This window comes from Microtus oregoni, unplaced genomic scaffold, assembly GCF_018167655.1.
Source record: "Microtus oregoni isolate MIOR12 unplaced genomic scaffold, Mior012 000077F_ref0000221, whole genome shotgun sequence".
In the NCBI taxonomy this organism is placed as follows: Eukaryota; Metazoa; Chordata; class Mammalia; order Rodentia; family Cricetidae; genus Microtus; species Microtus oregoni.
This window is the reverse complement of record NW_024544029.1, coordinates 3801634-3827996: the sequence shown is the minus strand read 5'-3', so window position 1 is coordinate 3827996 and position 26363 is coordinate 3801634. Positions and strand designations below refer to the sequence as shown.

Here is a 26363-nt window from a genome sequence, read left to right as displayed (position 1 = left end):
CTGTTTTATAAATAAATAAATAAATAAAATCTGGGAATATTAATGATGTTAGAAATCAAAACTGAGAAATTTAAAGTACATATTTATTAAGTTTTAAATATAGTAAATGAGGGGGCTGGAGAGATGGCTCAGTGGTTAAGAGCATTGCCTGCTCTTCCAAAGGTTATGAGTTCAATTCCCAGCAACCACATGGAGGCTCACAACCATCTGTAATGAGGTTTGGTGCCCTCTTCTGGCCTGCAGACACACACATATACAGAATATTGTATATAATTTAAAAAAATATATAGTAAATGAATCTTAGACATTAATATTAAGCAATTATTATTTAAGATGGCCTTCTTCTGAGCAGCACTATTTTAATGGCAAAGACACTGTTTCTCAAAGTTCTTTAATGCTGGCCTTAACAGAAGCCAGCTTCGTTCTTTATCGGGTTCTACGTTCAGCCTGGTGTGGTATCATCATCATGGCAGCCACTTTGGGGAAAAGGGAGGCACTGAAAATTTGGGAACAGGAATAAAAAAGGTAAATAGTGCCTTGGTAGTGCTCTTATGAAAAGCGTTGCAACATTTGCTTTTGCAGGGTCTCCAAGACTCACAGAGACCCCAGACTACACTTCGAGGCCCCTGCAATATGCTTTTGGCACGCTGCCCCCCACAGAATCCCCTTGTGTTTACCCTCATAGTTCCCCAATAAGACAAGTTCCTTGTGCTCCTTAAATCTCCAGCTCAGACTTCATGGCTTCCCCAGATCATCCCTGCCCCTCACCATCCATACTCCTATCCCTGCCCCTCACCATCCATACTCCCATCCCTGCCCCTCACCATCCACACTCCGATCCCTGCCCCTCACCATCCTGCACTCCCATCCCTGCCCCTCACCATCCATACCCCCATCCCTGCCCCTCACCATCCTGCACTCCCCTCCCTGCCCCTCACCATCCTGCACTCCCATCCCTGCCCCTCACCATCCATACCCCCATCCCTGCCCCTCACCATCCATACTCCCATCCCGGTTGCCCCATTTGTGCAAAATCACACTTTCGCAGGGCCATAGAAGAAAGCATGGCATGTATTTCCAGCATGTTTACCAGACGGGAACAAAGTGAAGCTTCCATAGAGCCAGCTGAGCATGCGGATGGATGAGCATAACACAATGTGCCACCCACTTCCATGAGCCTTGGGCAGATCTGTTTTTCACAATAATCATCACATTTAAAGAGTTCTTCTGGAAGCCAGAGTGTCACAGGTCTGGTAATTCCAGTGCTCCAGAGGCAGGGACAGGAGGATTTCAAGGACCAGGCCAACCGGAGCTTTGTATCAAGAAACTTTTTCAAAACAACCCACCAACCATTTTGCTGGGGTCCCTGGAAAAAAAATGAAATGGAAATGCTTATGCAAATGCAAACCCTTCTCTTGAACTTGGGAAACTGAACGGTTAAGTCCATGGGGCTTCAAAACCCATACACCAGCTACCTCGCTATAAAACCTCATTGTTTCTCTCTCCTTTCCTATTTGGCCTGATTGGGTTTTGTACCAACTGAGGACTCAGCATTCAGATATTCATATCAATCTGACAATGTATCCCACGTTAGGCTGCTTGAATCTTCTGACTCCTCCTTTTGTTATCCAGTATTCTCTGTTGTTTTTTTCTTATTTTTTGTGTGTATATGTATTTATCTGCATGTACTCATGTGTACCGTGTGCTTGCCTAGTGCCCGGGGAAATCAGATGTGGGCATTAGATCCTCTGCGACTGGAGTTACAAATTACTCTGAAGCCACCATGTGGGTCCTAGAAATGAAACATGGGTCCTCTGCAACAACAAGTGCTCTTAACCACTAATTTATTTCTCTAGCCCCATCTAAAGCTCGTGACACTTCTCCGGGCCTTGAATCTTCCAAAACTTAGGTCAGTGTTGAAGGAGATGGAGCCAAGGCCAACCCTCCTGAAAGCCAGCCTTTGTGCATTAGTTGGGAACTCTTCGGTTCAGTGCTGAAGACAGAGCTGGTGAGGAAAGAGTGGGTAAGGAGAGGTGGCTTCTCAGGTAAAGAGAATGTTTGGAAAGATTAGATCCTCTACAGGAATGTGGGGAGCTTGTTCATGCTCTCGGGGGCTGAACCATGATACCCCAAGTCTATACAGATACCTAACTAGATCAGATCTGAGATGCAAGACACTCAAGAAGGGAAAAATCAACTATCAAATCCCAAGCTGCAAATCTCCTTGGAGCAGGTCTAGAAAGAAAGGTACAGCCTGCGAGGTCCTCACTGCTGATCTAAGGATGCTGGAGGGAATCCCAGGCAGCCCTGAGGCTTCTGGCAGAGCTCTTTTTAGTACTCCAGAACCCGGAGGGGGAGTGACCAACTTGACAGTTCTTATTTTGCTTTGGAAGAGGAGAGAGTTCTCCCTTCTTCCTTTTCCACTGGTATTCAGTCCCGGGACTCTGCAAAGGCTCACCCCACCCTCACGCAAACCCGTTTTATTAAAATCCTTGCAGCCATCTGTGAACACCTGTGGCAACTGGGCAGCTGACAGGGCAAGTGGTCCCCTCAGTCAGCTCCTGACCACCATTTCCCCCACTGCCTTCTCACATGACCGGATAGATCCAGTGATCCTGAGAGTGGACCCCGGGCAAGCCCGTCCTGATGAGGTCTGAGAACTGACAGCAACTGGGCCAGGCATGAGAAGCTGGTCCTGCCCAGTCGAGCTGACTTCAGTGCGGAGCTTTCTCCCACCCAGGAGCCGTGGAGGCACAAGGGAGTGGATTCTGAATCAGCCCTGGGTGATTAAAAGGGGATGGGGGGAAACGATAAAGAGAGAGAGAGAGAGAGAGAGAGAGAGATAGGGGGAAGCCAACTCCGTTTCCTCTCTGATAGAAACCCCACCCTCAGGGACTCCTTGCTTTCTGCTGTGTTTACAGGAAGGGCTTGAGGTGCTGGAGCAGAGAACAAAGGGGTGGCATATGGGATATGTGGCTCTTGCTTATGTGAGACAAAACTTCTCCTGGGGAGATGCAATGCACGCATCTACTCACCCCAGATAGGGAAACCATGATAGACCAAAGTATAGGCACCACCAAAGTCCAACTTGATTGGAGTTAGTTTATAGGGGTGTGGGTGAGGGATCACTTACAGGAGCAGGAATGACTCCAGAACAGCTGCATCATGTGTAAGCCCACCCTGGTATAGGTGACAGCTCATAAAGCCGGGAACCTGGTGCACATTGTGCATCCTGCAGGAAGCTCAACAGGTCAAAGGAGTGTCCTTGCCAGGTGCCTCAAATGGTCTCAATCTCCTGCAAGCAGTTCTGTGCTTGGGCCTCTTCCTGGCAGCCTTTCTTGCTGAGAGTACTCTTTGTAGCTGGGTTCTGTTTGCTCTGGCAGGGTGGGGCATAGTGAAGCTGGTCGGTTTCAGGGACTTGCTGAAACTATTCTGTTGTTGTTGTTTACCTCCCTACTTAAAGCCCTCGCTCGCCTTCAGGCTGGAATGTTCTCATCTTAGAGGAGATTGATAGGTAACACCTACACAGTTTTTTCCTGGAAAACCACCAGTCACTGGTCACTTGGTTATTTGCTGGTTTACTTGGTAAATGTTCTCTACAGCTCTTCCTACAGGAGACTGAATGTGGCCCCAGACCATGAGAACCACTTAGGCAGATGAGCTCTGGGCTCTTCTCACCCCCTCCTCCTCTTGTCTTTGGCAGAAAGGACAATTAGTGAAGCAGGGAAGGGGCTTCAAGGGCTGGTCTTCTAGGCCTGTGAGATGACCATCAAGATGACTGACAAGGTCAGTCCCCGGTACCTACATGGAAGAAGGCGAGAACAGACTCTCAAAGGTTGTTCTCTGCCACACCCTGCATTGTAGCATGTTTGCCTGTTACCCCACAACCACCACCACAAACACACACACAACCCTCTTGCACCCCCACACAAATAAATCCCAGCACTTGTCAGGCAGTGGGATCATTGTGAATTCCAGATCAAACTGTCTACATATGGATCTCTAGGCCAGCCAAGGCTACAGTGAGACCCTGTTTCATAAAAACTAGATGATGATGATGGTGATGAAGAAAAGAGGTGATCATCTTGGTAGTGTCCAAGTAACCTTGGGGGAAATGGCTTGGGCTGCCTGAGCCTAATTTTCCTTACCTACGAATGGCAACACAGAGTCTTTCTAAAGATCGAAAGACGGCGTAAGGAAAAATTGTGGCATGGTGCCTGGTAGGGCTTTGTCTAAGGCAGCAGAAACAGCATCCAGGGCAGGATGGGACCCAGCCCCACCTGCACTCAGGACATGTTCCCTGACTTCTGTAAAGAGTGTCATTGTTCTCTGAAGGAAGGCGCTGCGATGGTGAAACAAGAGCTCTAAGATCTCGCCTGATCTGTCACAAACACCTGAGAAATGTAGGCCTTTATTGTGATGCTTGCCTCATCCTCCAGGGATGTTCTCCTCTACCAGGTAATGTCTTCCTTCCAACCACCTCCCACAAGCTCCTCCCCAAACCAGGGTTGGAGGGGGCAGGAGCTGCCACTCACAAGGTCCACTCTCCAGGACGCTCTTGTCAAGGGCTAAGTGGATACTCAACCAATGCCACGCCATGTGTCCCGGAATCAGGGTGAAGCCAGGACAGCCCCAGCAGAGGCTAGAGGACCTGGCAGCGGGGGAACTTGCTGAGGGGTATCTAGCCCTGGGCACTATTATCTCAGCGTCATTATCTCCTCCTGCAAAGGCCTCTCCACCCATAACCCCCAACCGAGATGACAGCCCAGCAACTGTCTCCAACTGCTCTGATTCAGGATAAGGTTAGACCCTGGCCCCACTGCTACACATATATGGCCACCCCTCCCTCTGCCACATGTACTGAGAATGTGCTAACAGAAGACAGGAAGGAAGGGGACACCCCAGTGTCTTGGAGACCGAGGACCAGGATGGCAGGGGGTCTGACAGGAGGGCGTCTTGCTCTCATTCCCCCCAGTCTTCTCTCCTCTGCCTTGCTGCTACTGCTGCTATTGCTTCTGCAATGTCGCCTGTCTCAGACTGCTCTTCCCCCACCCTGTAGCCCTGAAGCTGCACACCTGGCTCCCACATCAGATAACCCAACCACAGTAGCTCCCCTCACCCGACCTACTCCCACCCTCTCCTCACCCCTCACCCTCTTCCTCCCCTGGCTCTTCTACCTTCTGGTGCACCTAGATAGCCCCTAGAGAAGGTCCAGGAGACTAAAGCCCCAAATGGGAAAAGGCAGTGTGAGAGTCAACCCCTGTCGTCCTCAGCATGTGCAGGCGGCACAGCGAGGGTGGAAATGTACTCTGGGCCGGTTGGAAACAATGATGGGGAAGGGACCCCAGCCCAAGCCTTAAGGTATGAAGGAAACCCAGTCAGATAAAGTGAGGGGGTGGGGACTCTTGGAAAAGCACTGTCTCTGGAGCGGGGGGGTGGTGGTGGTGGGGTTGTCTACATGAGGGAGACAATTTGTTTCTATCTTTCCCAGGGCTATTTGCATTCATGACTAGTCTCGAGCCCAAACTTCCCATCAGAGCTACCTGAGACCAAGGTTAAGGCCAGAATTTTGGTCAGGGAAGTAGGTGAAGGCAACCTGGAGTAGCCTCAGCCCCCTCCCCCTAACCCCAGTGGAGGCCATATCTGTAAGAAAAGGGGCTTCTCTAAGGTGTGTTGGCGTTTGCAAGGCATTATGGGGAGGAGAGTGCTGGGACACAGGAAAAAGGGACAGGGACTAGTGGGTGCCTGGGAGCTGGGGGTTGGAGGTTTTAATGCCTCTTAACAACAAATGAATCATAGGCAAATGATGTGGAAATGATGGTGAAAATAAAGATGTGTTATTTCAAGGCCCCGTCTCTCTGTCATAAGGAGGTGGGTGAGCAGGGAGGAACCCGAGGCTTCTCAGGCCGGATGGCGTCTGTAGGTGGGGGCCCAGGTAGAGTTCCTGTGGGGAACAGTGAGGTGATGGTTCATACACATCTCTTGTCACCTTCAGGGCGATGTGAAACAGCAGGTGGTCAACCACAACCATCCACCCTTCCCCCAGAGCACTGTAGCCCTCCTAGCCACTCAGCTCCTCGGTGAGTCCCCCAGTCCTTCCCTGTCTTGCCGTGGCCACGACTACAGACATGAGACACCGGTCCTCAGTACTTCCTCTAGAGAATCCTCTGCCCTGTCCCTCGAAGCTCAGGCCATGGCCTTGTCCTCAGCAGTGGCAAAAGGGACAATGAAGTTCCATTTCCTGCCTATGATCAGAGCATCCTAGCACCAGGCAGGGAGTCTAGGTGAGTCCTGGCCATTCCCCTGCTGTGGGCTTTCTGCCACCAAGAGAGTGAAGTTCAGCCAGGCGGAGGTGGTGCACACATTTAATTCCAGCACTCGGGAGGCAGAGGCAGGTGGATCTCTGTGAGTTCAAGGGCAGCCTGGTTTACAGAGGAGTTTCAGGAGAGCCAGAGTTATACACAGGGAAACCCTGTCTCAATAAACAAACAAAAAATGAAAGAAAGAAGGAAGGAAGGAAGGAAGGAAGGAAGGAAGGAAGGAACAGTGAAGCTCATATCCATATGCTAGGACATGAGAACTGAGCTGAAGAAATAGACTTTCTGGATGGATGATTTCATAACCTCTTTTTGTTGTTGTTGTTTTGTTAAGACAGGGTTTCTCTGTAGCTTTGGAGTCTGTCCTGGAACTCGCTCTGTAGACCAGGTTGGCCTCGAACTGTCTTCTCCCATGATGCTGTATTGCATTCATAAACATCTTTTTAACTGCTTGATCGTTTTCTACTAAGTGGAAAGACCATACTCTACCTCATCATTTTCCAATTGTAGGTATTCAAATTATGTCTAATTTTCCGTATTACGAGTGGCTTGATGGTGAACATCATTATACACATATTTTACCTCCATGCCTGACTTCTGACCATAGCTGTTTGCTTCAGAGTACACTGGGTGGGGTAACAGCAGTGGGGGAAAACATTCATAGCTCTCACCTTCTACTGCCAAGCTGACTTCAAAAGCGGTCTGCCACCACCAGCAGCATGCACTTGTCACCATTCTCGCTGCTGTTTGAAATGGCACCTGTCTTCTCTTTGTTTGATTGACATTTTTTTTTTCTGTGTGTGTGAGAGAGAGCCTTCAGGCTGAGCATTCCCCTAACTTTGTGTTTCCTCTTTCCCTGGAGAGTCTTTTTCTGTGCTTTGAACTTCACTCTACTGATGCTTTGGGGCTGCCTGTCAGTTTGTGTGCTCTCTCTGTGGGAAAGGCTTTAAGAGATGTCAGCTGAGCTGTGATCTCTCCTGTGCATCCTCCCCCCTCCCCAGATACTGACCTGCAAATCTCTCCTATGCATCTCCCATGCTGACCTGAGAATCTCTCCTGTGCACCCCCCATGCTGACCTGAGAATCTCTCCTGTGCACCCCCCATGCTGACCTGAGAATCTCTCCTATGCACCCCCTCCAATACCGACCTGCAAATGTACCCTGTGCACCCCCCCCCCGATGCTGACCTGTGAATCTCTCCTGTGCACACACCCCCAGATGCTGACCTGCAAATCTCTCCTATGCACCCCCCTCAGATACTGACCTGCGGATCTCTCCTGTGGACACACCCCCAGATGCTGACCTGCGAATCTCTCCTGTTCACCCCCCCCCCATGTTGACCTGCGAATCTCCCCTGTGCATCCCCCCAGATGCTGACCTGTGAATCTCTCCTGTGCACCCCCCATGCTGACCTGCGAATCTCTCCTGTGCATCCCCCATGCTGACCTGAGAATCTCTCCTGTGCATCCCCCATGCTGACCTGAGACTCTCTCCTGTGCACCCCCCATGCTGACCTGAGAATCTCTCCTGTGCACCCCCATGCTGACCTGAGAATCTCTCCTGTGCACCCCCCATGCTGACCTGCGAATCTCTCCTATACACCCCCCTCAGATACTGACCTGAGAATCTCTCCTTTGCATTCCCCCCCAAGATGCTGACCCAGTACTACTTGCTCTCTTTCAGTTTCTGCCCACTCCTCTCAACCTCCTCCTGCTTCCATTCTTTGACCGTTGGTTTAGTCTCCCCTCCTCTTCTGAGTTCCAGAACAACTGTCCTCTCCATGTCTTCTGGTTGTCTTCCTAGTACCTGTACCTGGCTTGATTTCTCTGCAAATGTATCTCCCCATTCCCAAAGTTTCTAACTCCACCTGAGTGCCCTTGGTTTTAGATTGTTTGGAAAAGATAAAGAGGAAGGAGAGGATAGTATTGTTCTTTAAAGATTTGTTTTGTTTGTATTAGCTTGCCTGTGTAAGTGCAACATATGTGTGCCTGGCACCTGTGAGGTTATGATGAGGACATTCGGCTGGGCAGTGGAGGCACACGCCTTTGGTCCCAGCACTCAGGAGGCAGAAGCAGGCATATCTCTGTGAGTTCGAGGCCAGCCTGGTCTCCACAATGAAATCCAGGACAGCCAGGGCTACACAGAATCCCTGTCTTGAGAAACAACCGGGGGGGGGGGGGTGTTGAGGATGTTACATGCCCTGGAACTGGAGTTTTATAGGTGTTTGTTAGCTGCCCTGTGGGTGCTGGGAGCCAAGCGAGGGTCCTCTGGAAAAGCTGCAAGAGTTCTTAACCAATGAGTCTTCTCTCCAACCCCAGGCTGGTGTTCTTAAAGAGGAAGTAAGATCCTACCTACCGTCAGCCCAGGAAGAGGCCTAGGAAGGGAATGGGAATCCCCACTGCTGACTGACTCAGTTTCCTGGCTTACATGTGTATTAGAACTGATTTCAGGTCTAGAGAGAAGACATGCTTGAACTCCAGATGAGCAGCCATTCCCCTAAAGTAAACCCACCCCATGACGCTGACCTTGCTGGCTTCCTCCTGGGTTCTTACTAAGAAGAGACAAAGGGCTTAAGATCAAAATCATAAACCTGTTGCGGTCCCCACCAGAGCCCCAGCCATAGCAGACATAGCCCCAGCCATAGCAGCCAGGCAGAACTGAAATATGCTGTAAGTGGAACATACACCTTGGATTCCAAGGAAGTGATATGAAAAAGAAAGACAATAATTTTATATTTTGATTATATATGAAATATTTTCAAGATATTAATATACTATTTAATCATCTATTTTCTGAAGTTGTCGGTTATGGCAACCAGAATATGTAAGGTTGAAAGTGCTGCCCTTACTCTGCGTCTACTGGACAGTTCTGGTCTAGACTGTCCAGCAGGAAAACACGGTATAGCAGGCTTTTTCTTTTGGGCCACCAACCAACTCCCAAATCATGACATGGAGACTTCTTAGTTTTGAATGCTCGGCCTAGCTTAGGCTTCTTTCTGGTTAACTCTTCTAACTTAAATTAACCTGTTTATCTGTCTTTTCTTTCTGTATGACCTACTTTTTCCTTCCTCTTCCATGTCTGTCTAGCTAGCTGGTCCTGGGCATCTTCTCTTTCTCCCTCGTCTAGTTCATCTTCTCTATTATTTTCTCTGCCCAACAGCCCTGCCTATCCCTCTCCTGCCTAGTTGTTGGCCATTAAGCTTTTTATTAGACCAATCAAGTGCCTTAGGCAGGCAAGGTGAAATAGCAAGATATCTTTTCATAACTAAACACATGCCGCATAAACAAATGTAACACACCTTCACCCAGTTTAAGTAACATTCTGCAACATAAACAAACGTAACACATCTTTATGTGGTTAAATATTCCACAACACCCAGGCTGTAGGCTGAGGAGCTAGTGATGACCCAGTGGATATGGATATCAGGCTCCCTGGAACTAGGGGCTGAAGCACCTGTAGATAGATGTCTGTAGGCGCTCCGTGGCCAGCCTCCTCCAGGCAGAGCACCGTATTTGCTGGAGAATTCCTCCAAGCCTGACTTGCTTCTGAGTTGGCACGGGAGTCTGTCCTGTGCACAGCTCTAAGGTCCTCACAGCTCACAGGTCAGTTCTCTCCCACTCCTCTTGGGCCAGGTCCTGGCTCTCCTCTAGCCTCCTCTCCAGAAGGCAGGCGGCATCTTTCCTCCTGTCTCGTGTTGTCTAGTCTCAGCCTACCTACAGGCTGCTTGAGGATGAGAGATGGAGGTGGTCTCACCTTGACCTTCAGCCTCCAAAAACACTACTTGCTTCTTAAGCACATTGTGTGCTCCACGCCTAACCTTCTCATCCTCTGATAAGGAATAGAAAGGGAGGAGGAGGAGGCAGGGAAGTTCATAGGCGCAGCTCTCCGTTTGCCTGTGCCCAGCTGAGCCACAGGAGGGCAGAGACTAGGCCCCTCCCTCCCTCCAGCCTAGCTGACTCCACCTTTCTCAGGTCCTGGCTGGGATCCTAAGGCTCCAGGCAAGTGGGGGGAAGGGGAGCCACTCCTACTTTCCCAGCAACTGCCACTGCCTCTTCCTGTTTTGCTAAAACTCTGGCTCTGGACCCAAGGGGGAGGGGGACATGGCCTGTAGGTCCTGCCCCCCAAAGGTCAACCTGGTTCCCTTGGCCCTCTTAGCTGGTTATTTATAGCCCCCCCCCCAGGCCCCACTGAGGAACTGGCCCTCTCCTCCCTCAAATGTCAGCAGCTGTGGCCTTCGCCCCAGGGATGCAGCCAGATGGGAAGATCACTGCAGATGTGCAGTGCCACATTTTGGAGAAAAGGCCAGGCCCCTTCTGTAGTTCATGCGGTGTCCCCTGAGTCTGGACCAGGCTCCCCCCAAGGCCAAGAAAAGCCCTGTGTATCTCAGGGAGGTGAAAAGTGCTGTACCATTTTTTTTCTATTCCCCTAGCCTTGCTGGGCTACCTTGTGTCCCCCAGGAGGGTGTGGGGAGCAGACCCTACATACCCAACTGGATTCACTTGCAAAACTTAGGTCAGTACCCGTTGGAGACTGGGTCTGCAGGGAAACACAGCTGAGGGAGATGAGGGGACAAGAGGCTCTCTTCTGTTCCATGCTCCAGCCCTAGCAGAGCAGGGCCTGCGTCAGGCACTGTGCTGAGTGAGCACTGCATGTCCTGATCTCGCAGCCTCCCAGCAGCCCTAATATGGCAGCACCACTGGCCCTGGACTGCAGAGAGGGAGCTAAGCCTCCTCCAGTTAAACAATATGCCTTACATACTAGGGAAGAGATCAGCTCTAGCCCAGGACTCCAGATCTTTTACTCTTAGCCACAGGGCAACACCTCCAGGTCTTTCTAGCCCTCTATGTCTTCAAACACTCGGGTTGGGGGGTGACTCTAGAGTCCTGACTACAGGCCCCTGAAGGGAAGAGGTGTTGTCTATACCCAGCCTTCCCAGCCCTCTTACCCTGACCCCCTAGGCCCAGCAGGAGAGAAAGATTTAGCAGGGCAGCGACTGCTAGCTTAGTTATTAAAGCCTCCCTCCAATAACCAGGCCCAGGGGCTTGGTGGAAACAGAAACCCCTCCCTGATCCAGCCCATAATGGCATAATAACCTGGTAGAGCCCTTTCCAACAGGGAACTCTGGGGTCTCTATAAGTCGCCCATGTTGTTGGTGTCCCTTGTTGGGCATTCTTCCTAGTCAGTACTGCACTCTCCTCTGGTGAGGATGGCTTCCTCCATGGTGGATGGCAGTCATCCTGCCTCTGCGTGGAAGAGCCTGGAGGGGTGTGCCACACTGGGTGCTACTGTGAGAGGAGAGACAGGAGGTGTCTACTTGGGTGAGGTATCATAAGAACTTCGCACAGACACCCTTATTTCCATCCTAGCTTGGTCATCATCAACCCACTTACCCATGACTTTAACTTCATGCTCTCTTTGCTGTCTTCACTCCCCTGACGTACACGAACACAACTCAAATTCATTTTAGAAGACACTCCTAGGGGGGGAAAGAATATGGAGCCTGGGCCAGGATTTTCTTTCCTCTCTGCTAACTTTCTGAGCCTTGAAATCCATGGCCCCCAAAGAAGAGATCTGTAGAGGATGGGCCCCTTCTCCAGCCAACGCATCCACTAGCAACAGGGGGTCACGCTGGGAGATATGACAAGGCCAATGTCAAGCAGGCCAGTGGGTGGACCACAGTGTCCCTGTAGGGGCCACTGGAGCGAGTAATTGCAAACTGGACGCAGAAAGGCATTTTGCAACTCAGATAAATTTCTTCTCATGATTAGAGTATGGTCCAGTGACTGCCTCTCTGACCGTAATCGCTGCTGGCACCGGCGCTGGGGTTGGGCCGCTGGCCGGCAGAAGGAGTACTGACCTAGAAGACAGAAGCAGGATTCCTCGGCCTGCCCCATCACTAGTTGACCGCGCATGCAGGTCACTACTGGCAAGCTCTCTTCCCCTGAACCTCAGTTTCTTCATCTGCACGAAGTGTCATGGATTAGTTCAGGGAGCCCCAAACTGAGCCATACTTACAGTGACCTGAAAGTTTCAGATCATACAGGGAGGCCTAGGAGTATTTCACAGCTTTAAGGTCCTGTCCAATCAGGGGACTTTGTAGGTTAGATGACCTTATAAATCTCCTGTAACTCAGAGAAGCAGATCCTAATAAACACAAGAGTCACACTATGAGGTTTTGCTGCTCTGGGACCGACTTTATCAGAGGGTGGGTAGGAGATAATTTATTCTGTCATTATTCTTACACACGATTAGTATTTTATTGCTGCATTATTGCCTTGAGGATGGGGTGGTGCCCCATCTGCTTCTTGGTGAAGGCGGCCCTGGCCTCAGGGGTCCTGGCTCACCTCAGGGTTGGAGGTGGGGCTGCAAGAGCAGAGAAGGGAGGGGTGGGAAGGGCCTTCCCTGGTGGGTGGGTCCTCTTGGCAGGGGTGACTGGAGTTTGGCTAGATGAGCTTTGGCACCAATTTCTGGGCTGAGAGAGCCTCTTCCCCCACCCACCTTCCTCCTCCACTTTCCCAGCTTAGCTGTTCAACTTGGGGACTGCCCCTTCCCGACTTCCTCCCCAGGCTCCCTCCTGCTCTTGCCAACCTCATTCTTGAGCCTTACTAATCTGTTTGCCACCCCTCAGCCTCCTAGCCTCGCCCTTGCACATGCCATTCTTCCTACCTGGAATGTCACCCCCCTAACATCTCCCACCCTCCACCCCGCCCGCTCTCCTGCACTGATTCACACTTCTGGCCTCCATCATAACCCAACTCAGCTCGGGACTGGTTTCTTTTTTTCCAGGCTGCTTTTAACTCTGATCTCCCCAAGCCTTTCCTCTCTGCCACGTACTCATTTACACTTGGAAGAACAGAATTGGAAAAGAACCTTAGACTCAGAGAAAAGGAGCGATGATCCGAAGCAACCCATTCGTGTGGTACAGGAGGAAACTGAGGCCAAAGAGGCCATGATTGACCCAAGATCATGCAGACCAAGAGATATTTCAAATAGTTGAAAGTAAGAGGCTTTCAAGTACGCTGGGTTCGTTTGGTTTCCGCAACATGTTGTAATCAATATAATGGAATGGTTTATTTTTATTTTTAATGTTATCTCTACATTCCAGTGTGTGTGTGTGTGTGTGTGTGTGTGTGTGTGTGTGTGTGATTTATCCAGGAACTACAGTAAACAATTATAGTCGCTCATACACTATGGTGTCTACGGTGACAAAGACTCTAAATCTTACGGTGGTACTGTTCAAGCCACCCAAGACAAAAATTGCAAGATGGTGGTGTGAACCTTTTATTCATGTGATTTCCGACAATCTGTATGAAGTAGGTAGCCAAGATTTTTCTGTTTTACAGAGCAGAAAACTGAGACCTAGGCAGCATCTAAGAATTTCATGACTGAACTCACCTAAAATTTGTTTCCCTGCTCTCAGCCGATGGTCCTAATATCTACAATGCTTCTCTTCCAGGGCTCTTTCTGTTTTTAATTTTATTTCTTTATTTGGTTTTTTGAGACATGATTTCTTTGTATAGCCCTGTCTGTCCTGGAACTCGATTTTTAGACCAGACTGGCCTTGAACTCACAGAGGTCCACCTGCCTCTCTCTCCCGGATGCTGGGAATAAAGTTTCCTTATGCTCTTTGTTGGGGTAATCAAAGGGGTGACCTCTGCCAACATTTGTATTCATTTCACCTTCATCTTGGGTTGAAGAGACTCTGTCCCTGGCTTCCTGCCCCTCCCCATCCTGTCCCAGTACTTTCTCCCTGTGTCTCCCCACCACACTGCTGGCACACAGACACACATGTATAGTCAGAACTGCAGGTGTCTAGGGCAACAGACCACAAGAGAAACCACATCACCTTTGTTGACTCTGGAGGGAGGTGAAGGGGATGAGGGAAGAGACTTGGGTAGTTCTCAACCTGCCTGTTCCCCACCACCATCAGCTCTCCCAGCCTGGGCTATCTGGACTGGTAGCCATGACTGTCATGTCTTCCTAATTCATCCACTCAACTCCAGTCTAGAAACACGTAACATTTCTTGTTTTAGACTTCTTGAACTCCTAGAGTGGGATCTGCCTGTGTGCTTGCACCCCAAAGCCACACCTCCCAATTTTACCCAGAACACTCAGACACCTGCTGATCCTGCCTGTGCAATGTGACAGTGAAAGAAGGAGGTCAGAGATGAGTCCCTGTGGCTGAGTCCGGTGAGGCCGGGAACTGATCATCTGGAGCGGTATACAGAGATCAGCAGAAACCTAGACCAGAGTATAAGACCCTGGCATAGCTCCTCTGCTGGAGAAACTACATCAGCTCCAAATTGGGTACACTAGGATAAGCCACTTGTTGGTTCTATAGATTTAGGAAAATCGTTTCCTTTCTCTGAACTCAGTTTGCTCGCTAAACAATGGTGTGATAATGAGATGCAAGAGAAATGGTCCTGAAGAGTACAGGAAACACAGAAGGTTCTCCACAAAGCCTAAATCACTTTCCTTCCCTCTCCTTTGCTCCTTCCCTTTGAGATTTATTTTTATTTCTGTGTATGTAAGTGTAGAGTACCCTCAGAGGCCAAAGGAAGGCGTCTGAGCCCCTGGGCCTGGTAGCTGTGAGCCGGCCCCTAATTCTTTGTATTTTGTTTTGGGCACGTGTGTGTACGTGTGCTTGGTGTTCGGGTGCATATGTATGCAGGTGCCGGTATACACATGTGCAGGTGCGTGTGGAGGCCTGAGGTTGGCACAAATGTCTTTCTTAATTGCTCTTCCTGTTCTTTCTGTTTCTTATTTTTAGTTTCAGGAAACCCTTTATTTGGAGTTGAGGGCTTAACCTCCTCTGCTAATCTGAAAGCCCAAAAATAGTTGGCATTTGATCCTAGGCTCAATCCCAATTCCACACAGTGCTGTCCCCTGAGATCTCATGGGAGTTTGGGGGAAAGAGCATGCTCTGGTTGACTTTATGAGACATGTGAAAGTCAGTGCAGTCTGGGGGAAGACACGCAGCTGCAGTCAGCACGTGTAGACGGCTGGGACCAGTGTGGTCCATAGTGTGGGCCCTGACACTTAGACTCGTAGCCTTTCTGCATATTTGAACCCTTGTCTTAAGCAAGCTCCCAGCAGCATTTGTTAAAAGGGCAAATGGCCCGGAACTTGTTGAGAAAATTCAGTCAGGTTTCTTGAGGTTTATGGCCCATACTCCCTTCATGAGTATAACAAAGATTATTAAGAATCAGAGATCTAGAGGCTAGAGAGATGGCTTAGTAGTTAAGAGCACTTGCTGTTCTTGCAGAGGACCTTGGTTCAGTTCCCAGTACCCACGTGGCAGTTTACAACCATTGGTAGGTTAACTCCAGTTATCTGGAAAAGTCACATGGCTCCAGGAGAGGTGACAACCTCTACTGGCCTCTGTGGACACCAAAATACTCATACACATAAGATAAAATAAACCTTTTTTTTTTTCTTTTTGGTTTTTCGAGACAGGGTTTCTCTGTGGTTTTGGAGCCTGTCTTGGAACTAGCTCTTGTAGACCAGGCTGGTCTCGAACTCACAGAGATCCGCCTGCCTCTGCCTCCCGAGTGCTGGGATTAAAGGCGTGCGCCACCACCGCCCGGCAAGATAAAATAAACCTTAAAAAAATCAGGGATCTGATATTTGTCCAAAGGCTAGAATAGGGCTGATATTTGGTAAACACTTGGTAAAAGATAGTTCACCAAGGCTAGAAGAAAAGGAAGGGATAAAGAAGAGGACGTGTAGGCCCTAAATCACGGGAAAGCAGAAATGGGCACCTGCAGGCTTTATGCTGTCCAGAGACCTAGGGGAGCTTGGGAGAACCCAGGGCAGATCCTATGGGGCCAGTCTCTTATACCAGGTGTCCAACTGAGCAGGTTGTGAGAAGTCTAGACTCAAGTTCTTTAGAAACCTCCCATGGGAACCACCCAGCACAGCAAGAAGGAGGTAGCCTGCATTCTTCTGCCTTATATTTCTAGGGATCCTGGAGGCTAACAAACGCCAGTAGGGAACCTGGAACTTAGAAACTGGCTTGGGAATCCATGTGGGGCAGGGGCTGTTGGCGCCGCAGGCAAATCTGGCAGCAGAGGGAGGGGCTCAGTTCAGCATCCCAGACACATGCTGTACACGTTGTTTTCTTCTTTGCCTACAGGAAGAAGGCAGCGAGTCCTGGTGTGTGCATTGCCAGGCAGCCACACATCTTTATTCCAATCACCCAGAAATGAGTGGTGGTTAGATTAAAAAGAAAAGGCAGGGGCTGGAGAGATGGCTCAGTGGTTAAGAGCATTGCCTGCTCTTCCAAAGGTCATGAGTTCAATTCCCGGCAACCACATGGTGGCTCACAACCATCTGTAACGAGGTCTGCTGTCCTCTTCTGGTCTGCAAACACACACAGATTAAATATTGTATACATAATAAATAAATATTTTAAAAAAAGAAAAGGCAGATTCACAAACAAATACACGAATGCTGCATCTGTAGAAATCATCAAACTAGAGCTCAAATTCAGCGTTGCCACAGCTACAGGAAAGGAAGACAGGCACATGGGGTAATGTACGGGTACAACAAAGAGACTGGTGGTCTGCTGTGACCACCCGTGGCTTTTCTGAAGGGCCACAGGCCTCAAGGCAGGATTTGGAAGGAGGGAGATCTGCTTTGGAAAGAGGGCTCCATAGAAGGGCAAGAATGTCTTTCAGAGCCCATATGGGTAATGAACTGAAGGGTGTATTCGAGAGGTCCAGCGGGAGAAGGATCCTTGAAGTCCGTGAATATCTGTCATAATTCAACAAAGCACATACTGAGTTTGAATTCTGTGCAAAGCGCTATGAGAAATGCACCCATGGCCCAGGTAGTGCTTTCAAGCCTGAGTGCTTGTAAGGAAGATGAGGTCACGACTAGCAGACTAGATGGATGAAGGTCAGTGTGTAGAGAAAAACCTACAGTGTTGGGGTCCTTCAAGGAATAGCAAAATCTTTCTGGCTATGGGAACCACGAAACGTTTCTCGTCGGGATTCTCAGCACAGGAGAAAGGGTGCTGAGGGCATTTGCTCTGTAGAGAGCGTCTTAGGCCAAGGCTAGGAAGTGGGTAAGTCGGAGGACATGATGGGGAACAGCCAGCAACCAGGACTGGCTGAAGCAGTACTAATAGTAACTGCTGGGGAGGAAAATAGTGGGAAGCACCAGGCAGGGATGCATGTGGTACCACGCAAGAGGCCATCAATGCTAGAGAAAGCATTTGTGATACACATTAACAGGTACAGAGCGGCTAAAGTCAGTGGCTGAAATCAAGGGAGCGACAGGTAGTGAGACCTGACCTGTCACTGAGGGTGTTTAGCAGCAGCGTGGTGAAAGAAGACCCTCTAGACCACTCATGATTCTGTCTTCCATGACAAAACAGCTCTAGCGCTGTCTCTGTTTCTAAAGATTCTGCAAGTTCCTAGGACTCGGTGAGTAGGATGTGATCAGAAGGAAGCTGCTTGTCAAAGGCTGGGTACCTCAGAGGAAGAGGAGCCCAGTGTTCCTGGTGGATGACCTCTACCGCCCCAGTGTTCTGACCCAACAGATTGCTGGAGGCAATGAACTGATAGGTCAAGGCAGGCAACCCAGGGGGAAGGTCCTCAGCCCCTGACCCTTGAATCTGACCTCCATCATTGTCTTCGTCTAAGAGATTGGGGGAGATGCAGGGAGGGCTGCAAAGTCAGTCCTCAGCCGAGTTTATTAGCTGAGGGAGGGCTGGAGGCGTCTGCATTCCGACTCACAGACTGGAACATTTCTGTGATCCACTGTAATGCGCTGGGGGACACTGGGCACATTGCTGAAGTTTGACTCATAGGGACTGGGGGGGGGGGGAGCAAGGGAGGTTATTGTGGAGGAAGAGGAATGGAAGAGAGGAAGAGGAGTGGATGGAAGGAAATCCCTTGAGAAATGTCTTCGAAAAAAGAAAACTTTCAAAAACTGCACCACCCACCCCCTTTTTTTCTTTTAATAGGAACAGGCTGGACCCTTTTGCTCCCCTCAGCAGGCATGGGGGGGGGGTGCCACTGGGGTTGGACTGGGCAATGATTCAAATCAGATCCTGAAGCTTTCCTGAGGCGAGTCCTGCTTGTGTGTGAGGGGGTGGAATGAGGCGGTGCGGGGCGGCGGGGGGGGGGGGGGGTCGTCTGGGATTCCTTGCTTGGGACTCTAAGCGTGTCCTGTTCTTCTATGTGTAGCTCTCTTCTCGAGGACTTCTTATTGTGTAGATGTGTGCACAGGAGTCCTTCCCCGAAGTGTAAATCACCCTGGCCTGTGTAAACATGGATGCACGCTCGTGTACGCTGTGTATGCACGGGTGCGTGCACTCAGGTATCTGGGTTTCCGGGAATTGTGCGCTGGGCGCAGCGCCGCGCGGTGGCTGAGGCTCGGCGGCCGCGCGCGGGTCCGGCAGCGTCCCGCGTTCCGGGTTCGGCGCTGCCTCCCGGGGCGGTGTGCCGCGCCCCGCCGCGATCGGTGTCTGCAGCCAGCCTGTGTGCCGCTGAGCAAAGCCTGCCGGGGTGGTGTGTCCCAGGGCCGCGAGCGCCGGCCCCCTCCCTCCCCTCCCCCTTGGCCCGCTCTCAGACTCAGATAAAGCATTTCCTTCCATTGTCATCCTACCCGGCCGGCCTGGCTGCCAGGGCCCTCCCCCTCCCGGCCCCCTCCCTTCCTCTCGCCGTCTCACAGTCGCTCTGCAGCCTCCGGCGACCGGGGGGATGTGAGGCCGGCGCCCCGGCCCCCCGCCCGCCATGAGCCCCCGGCTCTGAGGGCCCCGGCCCCTGGATGCACAGCCCCGGCGCGGGTGAGTACCGGGCGGCCGCCCCCGCCCCGCCCGCCCCGCCCTGCGCGCGGCACCCTGCACCGCCCGCTCTAGCTCCGGCAGCGGCTGCCGCTGGGTCTCCGGCTGGTCCGGTTGCCCGGGTCCTCCGTGCGCGCTCCACCGCGTCCGCTCGGTGGGGCTCTGGCCCGCTCGGGAGCCCCGAGCTGGTTCCGGGGCCACAGAACTCCGGCCTCCTGCGGGGTGCCCACATCCGCCTGCTTCGGGGCAGCGACAGGCCTTAGGGAGGCAGTGGGAGGCCTGGGGCCGCCTGTGCATGGGCCGGGCGTCCCGTCACCCTCCTCCCGGGGATCCGGGAGGCACTGACGGCCGCCGAGGCCCGGACAGGAGGCGGTGCTCCGTGGCGGAAGGTTTGGAAGAGGGAGGGCAAATGGTAGGACCCACTGAACTTGGGCCGTGTTTGTGAGGCTGGACATCATCGCTCCCATCTCGCATAGCCGGTCAGGGCTCTCCTCAGATCCAGTGACCAGAGAAAATGACCCCCGAAGGGGTATTGGGCTGGGAGATTTCTCTGAGCATCAACCCTTATCCTTGATCACCCATTGGAGTGAAGAGACACCTGTGCCCAACTGAGCTGTGAGGACAGTGCCCTTAAGGTGTGGGAAAGTGGGGGCTACAGGCTGTGTACTGAGCCGTAGGGAGGTGGGAAGTTGAATGTGTGTCCCCCCCCCCAGGTCTGTTAGTGCCCAGAAGTATGAGAACTTGGGCAAATTGAGCTGTCTTTCCACTGCCACAATTTCTCAGCCAGTAAGTTGGAAGAAAACCTGGGTCCTGCAGGTCACCTACTGTGTCCCACTTCCTTCCCAATGGCTGCCAGTTTAGGATCGACCCGGGGCTGGCCACTGTGGCCCTTAACTGTTCTTGCTGGCTGTCCAACATTCCCAAAAGCCTCCTGCATCTGGAATTGGCTGGCTTGCTGCTAACTATCCCTTCCCACATCCCAGCTCAGCATCTGCTTGAGGCCCAGCTCTGCCTGCCAATTTTTAGGGTGATAATAGGACATTGGCCCTCCGTGGCCCTGATGGGAGCTCAACATCTGGAATCAGGAGCTAGTCCCCCAGACTTTTACGTAGACTTATGGGACTTTGCTCAAATTCCTTGCCCAACCATCGGAGACTATAACTCTGGTTGGCTCCTACCCTCTAACTTGTATTTAAGTGACCCATTTCTTCCCAAGAGGACCCCAGTAGGATGCCATCCATGCCCCCGTCTATGGCAACCCTCTCACACCTTCCCAGCTTCTTCAACTGCTGCAAATCATGCCTTCACTCATACCCCTTGCTCTCTCGTCCCCCTGCCCGCTCCCCTCTGTAACTCATTTTCTTTATGCTCACTTCTGAGGGAAACTGAGGCTCAGAGCTCTTCCACTGTGTGGTATCCAGATAAGTGAGATTGGGCCAAGTCTTGGACCCACTGGGGCTTGTCTCCCTGCCTTTAGTTCTCTGATGTCCCTCCCAAGCTAGGAGCTCAGAGCTGTGCTTTGGAAAGGTTGGGAACTGTGTACCTGCATCCTCTGTCGCTCATTCAGGCTTGGATGGGCACTGTCTACATATCAGGATAAACTGAGGTTTTGAGCTGAAGAAGGTTTTGCACCTAAGCTGGTCACCCCACTTAAGCTCACTGTCCCCCACAACTCACATCATGGGGGTGGAAAGAATCCTGAGTCCCCTTTCCAGAGCTCAGAACCAGAGGGACAAACCCCAAATGACCAGTGTCCTTTAGGGAATAGGGGGACAGGTGGGGAGTATTATGTCCTTGCCTCAGGAATAATGGTTGTCACCTATAGTGACTGGTGGCTTGGTTCCAATGGGACTGAGAATGAGGAACCTTTTATAGGCATACATCCCAGGACTGGGGAGACGAACCCTTTGAAACCCATCATCCCTTCTGCCTCCTTCCCTGTGGCCTTTCTTTGAGAACCAGTAGTTTGAAGCTGGCAGAGGTCTGAGAGAAAGATGAGCAAGACCCAGGGTCACCCAGCCAAGGAATGGCACAAACCAGACCTTCTGCCCCTGCCAGTGACTATTCTTGCCCAAGCTCTTCCTTAGTCAGATGAGGTCTGGAGCCTCCAGAGGAGTATGGGGTATTGCAAGCCTCCAGGGCATGTCCCCTGGAGGCACCAGCTCCAGGACTGCAAATTTGTATATGTTGGATTTGTTCACTAGATGGGGCACTTCCTCTGGGGCAGGAAGCCTTGATTTCCTGTGTTGGGGGAGTAGGGACTAGGAGTAGGGGGCCCACTGAGCCATCCCTGATGTTGTTTGGAAGCACAGGACGGCAGAGTTTTTGCTTGAGGCTGTTTCCCTCATCCAGGGGCAGCAGGAAGGAAAGGTCTGGCTAGGAGGCCCAGACTGAGGCTGGAGAAGGCTCTGAGTGCCATGAGATGGGGGTGGGCAGCCCAGCAGGAAGCATGGTCAGCAGGTGACCCTGCCGGGTATTGTGTTCCTTATAATATTTTCCCTGTTTCTGTGGTAACATTCCATGAGGGCCTTGGGCCTTAGGGCTTCAGGAAGGCGCTCCAGACAGCCCTTTTCCTTAGTGGCCCACGTACTGGGAGTCCCCTGGTCTAGCTACTCCCTAATCCTTTTGGCTTTGTAGGACCAGAGCCTGGGAATCCAGACAAGGGGCCTGACCAAGCACTGACTGAGGGGCTGAGTAGAGGTCCCACAGTATCTCTCGGCAGGCAAGGAAAGAGAAGTAGGGTGGACTTGGGGAGGGCTCCAAGCGGTTTGAAAACACTGACTTCAGCAGCTGCCTCCTCTCATGGGGCTCTTTCTCTCCATGCTCATGTCCAGTCATTCAAGGGGTGGTGGACAGCAAGCTGCCTGGGGCAAGGGGTGGGGGTGGCAGAGGCAGGGGGGATGTTTTCATCAGCAGAGCATAGCTCCTTTGGTTCTGGACTTGTTCCCAGAGGCAAAATAAATTCAGGATAGCATCTGTTTAGTGTGAGTCTCCATGTGATATGTGTGTATGCACTGGGTGTGTGGTGGGTGTCTGTGTTTGCCCAAGGGCTGTGGATGTCGATGTGGTGGTTCTGTAGCAATCTGTGATCCATGTTCTGGCTCCGCTGGCTGTTTGGGGGTATGCACACATGTGGCACAGATGTGTGTCTTCTGTGTCTTGTGCACCTTTGTGAGTTATGGCACTGTGTGGGGTATATGGAGCATATGGGCAGGTTTTAGGGGATGCAGACCTATGTAGGAGCTGCTTTTCCACAGGTGTCCAGATGTTAGCCTATAAAGCACTGTCCATGGTTTTTCTCTTTTCTCTCTGTGTCTTTTCCTTCCTTCTTTCTTCCCTTCTTTCCTTCCTTCCTCCTTCCCTCCCTCCCTCCTTTCCTTCCTTCCTTCCTTCCTTCCTTCCTTCCTTCCTTCCAGTCAGGGTTGTTCTCTGTAACCCTGGCATTCCTGGAGGAACTAGATCTGTAAACCAGGCTCGCCTCGAACTCACAGAGATCTGCCTGCCTCTGCTTCCTGAGTGCTGGGATTAAAGGCATGTGCCACCATGTCTGGTCTCCCGTCCATCCATGGTCAGTCATTACATGCTGGTTACTGGACCAGGTGCGTCGGGATCATATGATGAATATGTTAGGAACATCCTCTGGCCCATTCCCACCATCTGTCAGAGTCTGCAGGAGTGGGGTGAGGAACCTGCATTTCTGTTTATGTGCTGGGTGATTCAGGTGCCAAGCTGTGCTCTCTTCATTTATTTCTGTGGAGGAGACAGACGTGCAGGTGTGTGGCATGTCTGAGGTCACGGGGATATTTAGAGGAAGAACTCGGACACAGTGCAAGCCTCCTAAGACTGGTCCATGGTTTAATGTGGGTACCTGAGTGTACACTCATGCCTGGCATGGTGAAGGGAACCAGGTAGTGCCGTCTGGTGTCGATGCTGCCTCAGAGGGGCACTGACTTTTCTTTTGGGGTTCCAGCCTTTCTGGCCTTGTTCTTGTTACCTTGAAACCCTCAAGAATCACACTGACAGCCAGGGACGCTCATTTGCCAAGCCGGTCACTCAACAGTGCATCCATTTGTCACAGACTAGCGGAGCTCTGGGCCATGCACTGGACACAGATGTGCAGTGAGTGTGCACAAAGGTGAGCACGTCTGACCTCAGGGCACCACCACTCCACTGGAGAGCTAAAAAGCTTGGGCCGATAAGTCCTGTGAAGGAAATTAACTGGGTGAAGTGATAACAAACAAGGTGGGACTTCCTCAGACAAGGTGGCCTTGGGAGCCCTGAGCGGACATTGACACCTTTTTTTCCAGACTAGAAGTGAGTCCACCGTCTGCTAAACCATACATGGAAGCTCCCTGGAGCCAGGCGAGGCATCTGGCCTGAGCTCTCACTGAGGGTTGGAACCGGACTAACAGACTCTTTCTTCATGCAGCCCCCCACAGGTTGACAGAGGGGCAGAGAAGCAGGAGTAGCCAAATAGGGCTCAGGTTAAGGTTAAGAAACCTGGCAGACTGTCAGGAGCTCCCAAGCACCGTCCATTCCTGATCCTCCTGCTTCACTTTCCTCCCACCTCCTTCTCTTCCTACCTTCCCAACCTGGGGAACCACTGTGCCAGGTCCCTCCCCTCGGGGTGTATCTGGCTGCCTCTGTGGCCACTGGGATTTATTTATCTAGTTCAGGGTCACCAAGGAGGGGTGGCTGGTCAATGCTCAGAGGCAACCTGGGTCCTGGGAGATAACAGAACTAGAAATAAGGGGAGGGGGGCATGTGCGGGGAAGACTCTTAGGAGACACTCAGGAAAAAGCTGCCCAGCAACACTCAGTCCAGAAGAGTGTGTAGGAAGACCTGAGCTTAGGGGTTCAACTGTGCCCTCACATCTGCACCCTAAGCTGGATGACTCTTCGGACCAGAGGGGCAGAGGGGTCTAGTTCACGCCACCTGCTCTACTTCCGCCAGAAGGAAGTACCCTCTTGGGTCCACCTGCAGGCCTGCCCCTGCACCCCTCTCTCAGGAGGTTTGCTTTCACCTTCCTGCTGTCGACTGGTAGCCTTCAGATCTCTTCTGTCTCCTCAGTAGAGGGTTTTCCCTGAGAGACCCAGAGCTTCCCACTGGCAGCTGGCACAAGAAAGTGCAGCCCCGAGGGATTGGAGGAGCCTAGAAGAAAGAGAAGAGGTCTGCTTCCCTCCCCCTTTGGCTTAGTCCTCTCTTCAGGCGCCTCAAGTGTCTTCGTTCCTTGGCCCTTGCCTCCCAGCCTTTGCCTGCCCCGGCAGCAGGCTCCTGTTGGGGGTGGGGGAGTGGAGGAGGCAGATCGGACTCAGTGTCCCTACCCTATCCCCAGGCCACTTTCCTTGTCCTTACATTGCCACACTGAGATGGGAAACTCTGGCGGTCCGAAATCCTCGGCTTCAAAAGCCGGGACTAACCAGGGAACTCCCATTGCTCTTGCCTTCAGCTCTACTCCCTGCGGAGCTGGATCCCATCCTTTTTCCTACAGTAGCCCTCAACCCAGAAGTCCGGTTCCCCTTCTGCAGCCCTCTGGATGGATGGTAGGGAGGAGTAGGGCAGGCTGGGAGGTACAGGTTCGGAAAGAGTCGGGGTGGGGGAATTCGGAGACTGGGCTGTAACCGACTTGTTTTGCTTGCCCCACAAACCTGCACGTCCGGGGCATCCGCTGCGCCCTCCGGGGCCTTCAGGTTGTAGAAGTGCTCTCAGAATGACAGACTGATGCCACCGGGTTGGGGCAAGGGGGTGGGGGTAAAGGGGGGAGCCCCAGGCAAGGGGGAGCTGGAGAGTTAAAAATAGCAGCAGTCGGGTTTCGGTTAGCAAATGTGGAGGCGGGGAACTGGAGGCGCGGCAAACCGGGCTGTGCTTCCCCTGGGTCCCGAAGTGAGTCACCGCTCAGAGCTGGTGAGGCAGCAGACTGAGCACCCTCACCCGGCGCTCAGCACAGGGTTGCACGCAGGGAGCCCAGAGCTCAGAGGAGATAAGGCTCTGGGCCAGAGGGTTGTATGAAATGGAGAAAAATTAAGGCCCAAGATCTGGGTTTGAGTGCTAATGGGGTAACTGTGAGGGCTGGTGTGACGAAGTCGGTTTCCTCCTGTCTGTCGTCCTCACCTGGGGTGTAAACTCCCCGAGTGTAAAGCATCCCCCAGATGTCAGTTCCTATCGCCCTATGTCAGTGGCAAAACCCAGCAAGAGGTGCTTCCAGTAGGGACAAGAGGAAAGAACGGCTGGTCTGGGCTGACTCTCCGGCAACAGGCTAAGCTTGGGCACCTCCTTCTCTGAGACTCAGTTTCTTTATTGCTATGTGAAGATAATTATGTTTTCAGTCTCACAGAGTTGCTATAGAGATTAAAGGAGATAGTGTACGTGACTTATGCCATGTCTGGTAGGAAACCAGTGCACGCTGAATACTCATCCTTATTATTGTTATTGTTCATAGTTTTGAAGGTCAGAAATAGAGAATGTTGGAGACATGACAGAGCGGGGGCCCGGCCCCAATTCACATGAAAAACCAGGCCAAATTCCCTGCTCTAGATTCCCCCACCCTTGTGGGCCTGAAACAGCAGGCGTCTATAGCCAACAGTCATAGGGTGGACCCCTGCTTCTCTCTTCACTCCCTTCTCAGAGAAGCAGGGTGAGAGGGGACCCCAGGCTTCATAGCCAGCTGGCTTGTCTAAGGGACTGGCCCTGCCATGCCGGGCAGATAGGCCCTTTAATCACCTCCTCTGTGAGTACCTTGCAAACATCTGCTGTTGGTGACCTTTCCTTTAGCTCCTCCCTGGCAGCCCTTAGGAGGAGGGTGAAGCAGAGGAGGGGTGGGCAGGTCAGTGACATCAGCAGTATTCCCAGCGCGCTGGGCCTGAAGGAGACATGAGGCATTGCTTTCAGGAAATATCTTTATTCAGCCAACAGGCATTCGCAAAGCAAGGCCTGACTTTGCCTAGCCTGGGCTAGGCCCTCGGCGTGATTCACAAGAGGCAGATGCCCAGAGCGTGTAGATCCCGTGGATTCCCTGAGGATATGGGGCCCGAGAATATGTGGTATTCTTGAAAACCCAGTAGCCTAGTTCTCAGGGGGCCCTGGGTCATGTGTAGACTTTGCTTCCAGGGTGTGCTCTTGTATGTGTGTATGCATGCATTGTTACCACAAAGGTACTTCTGCAGAAACACAATACAGAACGGCGGCGTTTAAGGACAGTAGCACATGGTGTAAGCTCTACATGAGGTGGCCCTGGGCCCTCAGCACATGCCTTC

At 51.8% G+C, this 26363-nt stretch overlaps 1 protein-coding gene across 6 annotated transcripts in view; it reads left to right on the top strand.

Annotated features, from left to right (window-relative positions):
- Positions 1–18720: 18720 nt before the first annotated feature.
- The window catches only part of Hdac7 (histone deacetylase 7), a 35847-nt gene continuing 28204 nt past the window's right edge, over positions 18721–26363 (top strand). For all 6 annotated transcript variants that reach the window (XM_041642524.1, XM_041642522.1, XM_041642521.1 and 3 more), the window contains exon 1: positions 18721–19113. In XM_041642524.1, coding sequence (XP_041498458.1) covers positions 19095–19113 — 19 coding nt within the window. In that variant the 5' untranslated portion in view covers positions 18721–19094. The remainder of the gene's footprint in view (positions 19114–26363) is intronic.